The sequence below is a fragment of the Gossypium raimondii genome, chromosome 10 (assembly GCF_025698545.1).
Source record: "Gossypium raimondii isolate GPD5lz chromosome 10, ASM2569854v1, whole genome shotgun sequence".
Lineage (NCBI taxonomy): Eukaryota > Viridiplantae > Streptophyta > Magnoliopsida > Malvales > Malvaceae > Gossypium > Gossypium raimondii.
In genome coordinates this window covers 50,353,861-50,363,999 of record NC_068574.1, presented here as the reverse complement: position 1 = coordinate 50,363,999, position 10,139 = coordinate 50,353,861, and the positions used below count along the sequence as shown (strand labels likewise).

The following is a 10,139-nucleotide window of genomic DNA, read 5'->3' as shown; positions in this document are numbered from 1 at the left end:
ATACGAATTATGAAATAGTAGAATTGAACCATTACAGTAGAATCGAGTATAAAGATGTCCGAATAAGTAAAATCAAATTATTACAACACAAATGAATTAAGAACTAAAAAATTTAGACAAAATTAACTAAGTCGATTAAAACCCATATGTGAAACTTTGAAACCCACATATATAATTAGGGATAAATACCAAAACTATACATAAACTATTGTTTAATTTGCAATTGTATACATGAACTTTTGCTTTGTGCAATTTTATATATGAAATATTGATTTGATCTAATTCTTGTAAACTATTAACACAATTATTGATATAACATCATTTTATGTCTATAAATTGCATACATAAATAATTATATTTATCCAATATAAAAATAATTTGATGTATTTATTTATTTAAATGTGTATGATCAAAACAAATTTAAAGTTTCAAATATGCATTTGAACCACAATTAAAGTTTCATGTGTATAATTGCACCAAATTAATCGAATCGAGTTATTCGAATTAATCGAATTATTCGAGTCAACTCGAATTTTTTTCGAATTTTGAGTTCGAATCAAGTTTGGTTTTTGAATTCGAATAAACTGAATACCAAACTATAATATTTTACATTTTCACTCCAAATTCCTAAACCTCTTTTACTTTCCCCCAAATTCCCGAATTTCACATTTTGTACTATTTATATTTTTGAATTGTTTAATCATATTGAATCTTTATAAATTTTTGTTAAAATTGAATTATTTATGATGTTATAAAATATTCGTGTGAAAATTTTACGTTGATATCAATTTCACATTTTATCTTTAAGATAACTTTTATTAAAAATCACATTTTTACATTTAATATTTTTCTTTGTAATTTCAAAATACAAAGTAACAAGAATAAGCAAATAAACTAACCCGTATATAAAATATTAATAAATAAATTATAAGGGGATGAAAGTTACTAACAAATTTGATTACAGTGGACAAATTTGATTACATTAGGTGGCAGTGATTACAAGGATCCAAAATCATTTTTTAAAAAAATTTAACTCGAACAAATATATTCGATTCAATCCGATTTGAATTTCATCTCACTCGACTCGATTTGAGAAAATTTCAAATCGAGTTAGGATAATAAAATAGGATTCGTCAACTTGATTAACTCAAAATTTTTTCATTCGATTTGATTCGGTCGAACATTCACCCTTAAATATAGATATAGATATATGTACAGTACTTTTTTTAACCTAGAAATATTTTTAATTTTTCTTTTAAAATTTATGCTCTCATAAAAACAATTACTCAAGGCTTGTCACTTATTTTAAAAAATAAACTATGATCTCAATTCTATAAAGTAACTAATAGTAAACTATTATTATATTAATTGAACTTGAAAGTTTGTTTAAATTAATTTCAGATTTACTTTAATTTCGTTTCAATCAATTAAAATATTAAAATATTAAATAAGTATCGTATTTTAACTTTAAAATTTTCGATTTCAACCAACTCATAATTCTTTAATTTTTAATTTGTATTTAAATTAATCAAACTCGAAAGTGTTTAAATTAAAAATAATTAAAATTCAAATATATAAACAAAACTCAGAATTCAAAAAACCCAAAATTTAACACAACTCTTCAAATTTTACTCCACTTTTTCCAAATAATAATAATAACCCCAGCTCCAGAATTTTCCCTTAAAGTTACAATCTACAAATCCCTTTTTCCCACTTCAACTCCATTCTCTTTTAATTTCGTCTCTCTCAATGATTTCAAGTGCCCATTTAAGACAAAGATCGACACCAAAGTGGCAGATCAACAAATGGTGTGCAAGTTAATCAGATAAGGTAAATACAAAATCTAAAACTTAGAACCATTTATTTTGATCTAATAACTAAATTAATTTTAAAAATTCTCACTATAATTACCACCATTAAAATGTACTATGTTTGTATTTTTTCTATATTTTTAATGATTTCTTTTCCTTTTGAACTTTCATTATTGTTTGTATTTTATGTTTTTATTAAAAGATAAGTACGTTTTCTAAATTCAAGAAAAGTTTTATAAATTTTATAAATCTTATAATTTTTCATGATTTTTTAAAAAAATTGAGATTTTTACTAATTCTTTTTTGTTATTTTTATGAATTTTTCACATTTTTTCTAGTTCTTTGCATTTAGTTAAAAAAAAAAAAGAGAGAGAGAGAAAATTGGGTGATGTGGTGCGCTTCTAGCATGTCACATTTTTTTTTGGTAACGACAACAACAATTGGGGTAACATGCCTGACATTTGAAAATTTCAGATACCAAATTGATAAAAAGAATTCTTTAAGCACCAAAGTAATAATTGGGTGTAATTTTGGGGGCAAATAGTACATTAACATAATATATAATGTATACTAGAAATTTTATCGCATGCGTATGCGTGTGGAAATCACATATTTAAAATACAGTGGTGTGTTTAAAATAATATACAATAAATAATGAAACATATTGTTTGGAGCTAATTACTAATAAGACGTAAAATATGTACAATATTAAAAAAATTAGATTAATTGTAAGTAAAACTAAATTTAAACATAAAAATACATCGATTAAGAATACTAAATGAATACAATTATTTATCATTGTTTTGTCATCAATCCTGAGTTGGTGTCGTGTTAATTTGTCACACTAAATCAACAACATTATTAATACTAAAAATCTTATCACACGTGTATACATGTGAAAATTATGTATTTAGGACACAGACGTGTGGTTAAAAACAACATACAATAAATGATGAAAAGTATGGTTTGGAACTAATTAATAGTAACATATGAAATATATACGATATTAAAATGAAAAAAATAGATTAAATTGTGAGTAAAATGAAATTTAAACACAAAACACATCATATTAGGAATACTAAATGAATACAATTTATTATTGTTTTGTCATTAATCCTGAATTGGTGTCGAGTTAATTTGTGACACTAGATCAACAACATTATTTTTACTAGAAATCATATCACATGTGTATATGTATGAAAATCACGTATTTAAAACACGGACGTTTGTTTAAAAACAACATACAAAAATGATGAAAAGTATTATTTAGAACTAATTAATAGCAACAAGTGAAATATGTACAATGTTAAAATGAAAATTAGAACCTTAATATATAAAATTTTACATAAAAATACATTTATTAAAGTTTCATATAAAGTTGAAAAATTGTTTCCGTTTAAATGGTAAATAAAAACGTTTAATATGTTGAAAAAATGTAATTTTTGGAACTTTGAGGCATATTCTTGATTGGTAAAGGTAGAGAGTTGAATCATAAAATTATGGTTTTATATTATACTTCATGAGACCTTTACAACGGTATATCATATGCTCAAAATGGTGGAATGATGAATGAGAAATTGATACTCAAAGTAAGCTACTTGTGAATTATGTTGAGGAAAATGAAAAGCATTAGTTCCACATTGATTGGGAATCAAGTGTGGAACTTGTATATATATATATAAATCAACTTAGTAATTATTGAATGACTAAACTAATGTTCTTCCTCACACACAAGAGGGGTGTGAATTCAATTCCAGTAGGGTTAGGGGTGCACCCAAACAAGTGATGGACAAATGACCAATGTTTCTCAGCAATATTATACAGAATCTGTTTTAAAAGGACAAATATATTGATTTGATTTTATTCCAATCAGATTGATTTTTTATTTGATTTGATTTTATTCAAATTGATTTAAAGGCTCTTTTAATGCAGATTTATATCTTTATTCATAGAAATTTCTAAAATTCCTCCACATTGAATGCCTATAAAAGCCTGAAGATTACTGCATAATTCTTTAGAGACACACAATGAATTTATTTCACTCTAAAAAATTCATTTCTTTTTCTTTCCAAATTTTCAAACGTTTCGGTGATAGAAGAAGGCAATGTTTGTTCGTTGATCACTGTAGATGTACTACTGCCACGATCATTTTGTTGTTGTATCCTGGGAGACAAATGACCAACGTTTCTCCAAGTATCATAGGAGCTGTCGAATCTATCTTAAAGAAACTGTGAAAACAGGCCTCAACATCTAGTAAAACTCGATTTACTTATTCCATTTCTCGTTTTTTCAAAAAATCTTGTTTATTTAATTGTTTTCAAATTTGATGTTTTAAATAAATATAAATATTTATTTAATTTGTTTTGTTTTAAATATGGTATTTTACATAAACATAAATATTTGTTTATATTATTTATTCAGATCTTGTGTTTAATATAAATATTTATAATTATATTTGTTTGCTAACATGTTTTGCCCAATATAATATGCATGGGGTCCCTATTTCAAATCTCATTATTGATAAATATTTATTGATTTATAAAATATATAAAGACAAAAATACCCACATAATCATGTAACTTGCTTTGCAAATTAAATGGTTTTTGGTAATCCCTAATCGAGTTGAGACCCGATTGGTGAATAACACCAACACAATAAAAAGTTTAAATAAATAGTATAGATACACAAATTTATAAAATATATATAACAAATATATTTGTTAAAGTTTCATATAAAAATAAATATTTGATTTAGTAAAATGGTAAATGAAAAGGTTTTATATGCATAGTATCTTTGGTTCAAATTTCATTATGGATAATTTTTATTGATTTATAAAAATAAAAGATACCAAAATACTCAAATAATTGTATAACTTACTTAGCAAATAAAATAGAGTTTTTGACAATTTTCTAACTAGATTGAAGTCTGATTTGATGAATGACGCCAACTGAATAAATATATAAACACAAATTTAAAAAAAATCCAAGTAACAAAATTAACATTTATTATTAACTTCAAATCATAATTAAAATCTAAATTAAAATAATAATGAAATTTTAAACTTTTTTCTTAGTGAGTTTTTGCTACTGAATAAAAATACCTAATCATTGAATGTTGATGCATCTCCTTTTATAAGTATTACCTTTATATATTGAAATGTATGATATATATATATATATAAGTTTAGAAAAAAATTGATTTATTAAGGTATCTACTAGAGTAAGCTTAGTGACTAATTTTTTACATTTTATAGGTCTATTAAGGGATAGACGCTAGTCACAAGTTTTAAAGCTACTACATACCAAGGGCGAATTCAGGGGGCTGGTAGGGGCCTTGACCCCCCTAAAATAGAAAATTTTCCATTTAGGCCTTTTAATATTTTTAAAATTTTAAATTAATAAAGGTAAAATTGCATGTTGCCCCCTAAAAATGAGAAAAATTTGATTTAATCCTTTAAAAATTATAAAGATATAGACTATTAAAATTGTAAAATTACACATTTACTATCGTAAAAATTACAATTTAATTTCGGCCCTCTAAAAATATTTTCTTGCTTCGTCCCTACTACATACCAAGAGTGAGGAAAATAATATTTACTATTAAACTTTTGAATAGACAAAATAATATTTATTATTAAATTGATATTTAAAAATATATTAAATTAAAATTAGAATAATAATTTAATAACAAAATTAATAAATACAATATAATATCATCAATATAATATTTAATCTATAAAATAAAATAAATATAATTTGAAAAATCAAAAATAAAAACCTAAACTCTATTTTTCTATATAAATTATCATATATATTACTAATTATTATTATTTTGGATTTTTGGGTTTTTGGTTTTACATTAGTCGGTTGGTAAATTGAATAGTTGAGTGACCATTTTGTAACTTTTCATAGTTAGATGACTAAAAAATTATTAATAATTGGGTGACAACTTTAAATAATTAGGTGACAAAAAAACCATAGTTTGGTGGCTACTAATATAAATTACCCTAATTTGTTTTAAGTTTCAAAATAATATTATTTAATGCATTGTTAATATAACATAAAAAATTAGCTAAAATAGTAAAAAGTATGGGTTTACAACATCTTCATCTTTTAAAGTTGTGCAAATATTTTTTTTTAACATTGTAGAATTACTTTAATGTTGCTTTGTTATTTTTATTATCATATTTTGTATATTTTAATTATTGTTATAATGATTACTTACATTAAGTACCTAAAATAAAAATATTTATCAAATAATTAATTAAAATGTATATTCACTCGTAACAATTTGTGATCTAAAATTTAATATGAATCAAGAAGTGTTAAATCTAATGATAAAATACACAGTATTTTTAAGAAGAGATATAGTTCAATTTTGAAGACGATGTTATTAGAAAGAACAATTATGAACCATGGATATAAACTATAAAATAAATATGAACAGTAAAATTAACTCAATTTTAAATGTTAAATTTAATTAGATAAAAATATTTTATATTTTGTAAACCATAACTCAGCATTCTATATAAAGGGCGGGCTTTGACGTTGTGTGTTTAGAAATTAGAGTAAGTGAGTAAAAGCTTTTACTATACCTTTTGCTTATAAGCTGAACCAAGTCGTCTTCTACGTCTTATTATTATTATCTTGCTTCACTGCTTCCACCATTCCCCTATAGCTTCTCTAATCTAATGGAAACCAAAGGTTATACCCAAGATGGCACTGTTGATCTTCGTGGCCGTCCCGTGCTTGCCTCTAAAACTGGAAAATGGAAAGCCTGTGCTTTCCTTGTTGGTAAGAAACCATCACCCTTTTCCCTTCCAACTTAGTTCATTTCATAGTGGATTATCATAAAATCCATTATGTCTGAAAGCACGATAAACCTGATCCTATTTTCAACTAGTATTTGCCCCTTGTTTGCTCATTTGCATTTCCTTGCCAAACAGTTTATCATACAAAAGTAGATTCGTCAATAACTGTTGTCTGGTGACTAAGTTTTATTCTTGACAGAAAATTACCACAAAAATGAAATGTTCTTATGGTGTTTGATTTTATGTTTCTTCAGTCCTCGTGTATTCTGGTTGAAGTCTAATACGTAATGTTTATGTGTGAACAGGATATGAAGCATTTGAAAGGATGGCTTTCTATGGAGTAGCTTCAAACTTAGTGAACTACTTGACCACCCAACTTCATGAAGATACAGTTTCATCTGTTAGAAATGTGAATAACTGGTCAGGATCGGTCTGGATTACACCAATTATCGGAGCATACATTGCAGATACTTACTTGGGTCGATTCTGGACTTTCACCGTTTCATCTCTCATCTATGTCGTGGTAAATCACCAATTATTTCATTTCTTTCCCTCTTCGATATTCATTCCAATTCATCATGATAATATTCCTTACATCTCCAATCATAATAAACACCACTTGAGCCGGTGATGATTAAAATCAGAAAGGCAATCTTCAAAGTCATCACATAAATCCAAAATGTATCTTAGCTAATGATGAGGTTTATATTCACTATATCTTCATCCACCAAGGAGGTCGTACCATTTGTTTGGACCATATTTCTAGATACCTACTATCAGAAGGCAAATTGGGTTCAGTCATCTTTTTGTTGGTTATTGTGGGTCCAATGAATACTAAGTTTTTTATTTATTAGCCTTAACTAACATTCATATTAGCCACTGCTTTATAATTTGTTCTCCAACAAAGCATATATGATTTTCATTAGAGCCATAATAGAAGATTCCGTCTTGCCTTCTTTTTCTTTTTGCTCTTAATATTAGGACACTATTCTAGTATTTAAATTCATTGAATAATTGTCCATTAGAATGAGAACCGACATGAATTAATTTGTATTCATTTGATAAGTACAGAAAATTGTTCCTAGTGCTAGAGGGAACTTGATTTGACTTGCATGTACTCATTAAACAATGAATGGTGCATTATTTAAATACGTTGCATTGAAGCATTTAACTCAGTTGATTAATATGTCATGGTGAAATGTGAAACAGGGAATGATATTGCTGACAACAACAGTTTCAATGAAATCACTGAGGCCAACTTGCACAGATGGTATTTGTAACAAGGCCTCAACTCTGCAAATAGTGTTCTTCTATACATCACTTTACACCATAGCCATAGGAGCAGGGGGAACAAAACCCAACATATCAACCTTTGGGGCAGACCAGTTTGATGATTTCAATCCCCAAGAAAAGGAGCTCAAAGTCTCCTTCTTCAATTGGTGGATGTTTAGCTCTTTCTTGGGTGCCTTGGTTGCCACTCTTGCCCTTGTTTACATTCAAGAAAACTTGGGTTGGGGACTTGGCTATGGCATCCCAACAGTTGGTCTCCTCTTCTCACTCTTTGTGTTTTATCTTGGGACCCCAATTTACAGACACAAAGTGAAGAAGACTAAAAGTCCTGCTAGGGACCTTATTCAAGTCCCCATTACCGCCTTTCGGAATCGAAAACTTCAGCTCCCTAACCACCCATGTCAGCTTCATGAACATGAGCCTCAACAGTACATTAACAGTGGGAAAAGGCAAGTCCATTACACTCCTATTTTCAGGTGAGTTTTCCCACTGTAACATTCAACTGTAGTATCAAATTTTCCACTGTTATGAGATAAAACAAATAAGCATGGAATCTGTTTAAGTGCATCGTCAGTTTGAATTAGTACAAGATTCCAAAGTGCGAAGTGCTTTAAATCCATGGTGCTAGAAACAGGTGCAATGGGGCCTGCAAAGTCATGTACATAGCTACCAACATTGTTGGACCCCGTAGTAAGCAACTCGGTATCCCTTAAATAAGATCTCAGTTTCAAATCTTATAAACGTAGAAAATAATTGTCAAAAGAATTTTTTCGCATTTGACTTGATTTTAGAAAAGACCAGACGTAATGTAACTACTGAATATTTGATAAAAATCTCCAGTGCCAAATGCAAAAGTGGGGCTTATTGTGCAGAATTTGATGGCTATTTGGTTAATAAATTCCTTCCACGTGAAATTGCTTTAGCACTCCTTTTTAGATACCTTTAACGATCAATGGGCATAATCTGTTGAGGGTGGAGGGACCAAGTTGGTTTCTGATGAATATGGGTTGGGGGGTTAACATTACAGTGAAATGGTGCGCCTAGCTGGCCCCACCACATGGATTTATCAACAAAACCAGACAAATGAGTTGTGGAACGTGTGGTGGATTCCGTCATTGCATTGCAATGCAATAAGTTAACATGGCCTATGAAATCATCTTATTTTGATGGCGTTTTCATTCATATTTGTGTTTGCAGATTCTTGGACAAGGCAGCAGTGAAAGATGGCAACTCAAGTAAGCCACCTTGCACTGTAACTCAAGTGGAAGGAACCAAGCTTGTTCTTGGGATGCTTTTAATATGGCTAGTGACCTTAATCCCCAGCACAATATGGGCTCAAATAAACACATTATTTGTGAAACAAGGCACCACCATGGACAGAAGCTTAGGTTCAAGCTTTCAAATCCCAGCAGCTTCACTTGGGAGCTTTGTCACATCCTCCATGCTCCTCTCCGTACCAATGTACGACCGCTATTTTGTACCATTCATGCGTCAAAAAACCGGAAATCCTAGAGGAATAACCCTTCTTCAAAGGCTCGGCATTGGATTTGTCATCCAAATCGCTGCCATCGCTATTGCGTACGCAATCGAGGTTCGAAGAATGCATGTCATAAGAGTGCATCACATCATGGGACCTAAGGAAACTGTCCCAATGAGCATATTCTGCCTGTTGCCTCAGTATGTACTGCTAGGGATTGCTGATGTGTTTAATGCCATTGGACTGCTAGAATTCTTTTATGACCAGTCACCAGAAGACATGCAAAGCCTAGGGACAACATTTTTCACCAGTGGAATTGGTGTTGGGAACTTCTTAAACAGCTTTTTAGTAACAGTGGTGGATAAAATTACAGGCGGAGGAAATGGCAAAAGCTGGATTGGTGACAACTTGAATGACTCTCATTTAGATTACTATTATGGGTTCCTTTTGGTCATATCAACCCTTAACTTAGGGGCCTTTCTTTGGGCATCAAGCAAATATGTCTACAAAAGAGAAACCATAGAATTCAATGAGGGTTGTATTGAACTGGAGAGTAAAGCCTTAGAGATATCTCCACTAGGATTACAAGTATAAATATATATATTGAAAAGATGGTGAGTGGTAAGAAAAGGTATTATGTTCGTGATAAATGATATGTGCAGCAATTAATGTTTTCATTTCTACTTTAATGAGGAAGTAATATATTAAATTCTAACAATGCAAACTATATATATCATACATCAAAAGAATT

General features: G+C 28.9%; 1 protein-coding gene across 1 annotated transcript; it reads left to right on the top strand.

Annotated features, from left to right (window-relative positions):
• The first annotated feature begins 6,381 nt into the window (after window positions 1–6,381).
• On the top strand, window positions 6,382–10,071 carry LOC105777135 (protein NRT1/ PTR FAMILY 5.1). The gene is made up of 4 exons (XM_012600211.2): window positions 6,382–6,604; window positions 6,927–7,144; window positions 7,831–8,387; window positions 9,109–10,071. The coding sequence occupies exons 1-4, from the start codon at window positions 6,502–6,504 to the stop codon at window positions 9,980–9,982; spliced, it is 1,752 nt and encodes a 583-aa protein (XP_012455665.1). The 5' UTR covers window positions 6,382–6,501; the 3' UTR covers window positions 9,983–10,071.
• Window positions 10,072–10,139: the final 68 nt, after the last annotated feature.

Bases quoted from the DNA above. Each gene is read 5' to 3' on its own strand.
- LOC105777135 (XM_012600211.2), top strand. From the start codon at position 6,502: ATGGAAACCAAAGGTTATACCCAAGATGGCACTGTTGATCTTCGTGGC. The intron at 7,145-7,830 runs GTAAATCACCAA...AATGTGAAACAG, and splicing joins CATCTCTCATCTATGTCGTG to GGAATGATATTGCTGACAAC. The intron at 8,388-9,108 runs GTGAGTTTTCCC...TTGTGTTTGCAG, and splicing joins CATTACACTCCTATTTTCAG to ATTCTTGGACAAGGCAGCAG.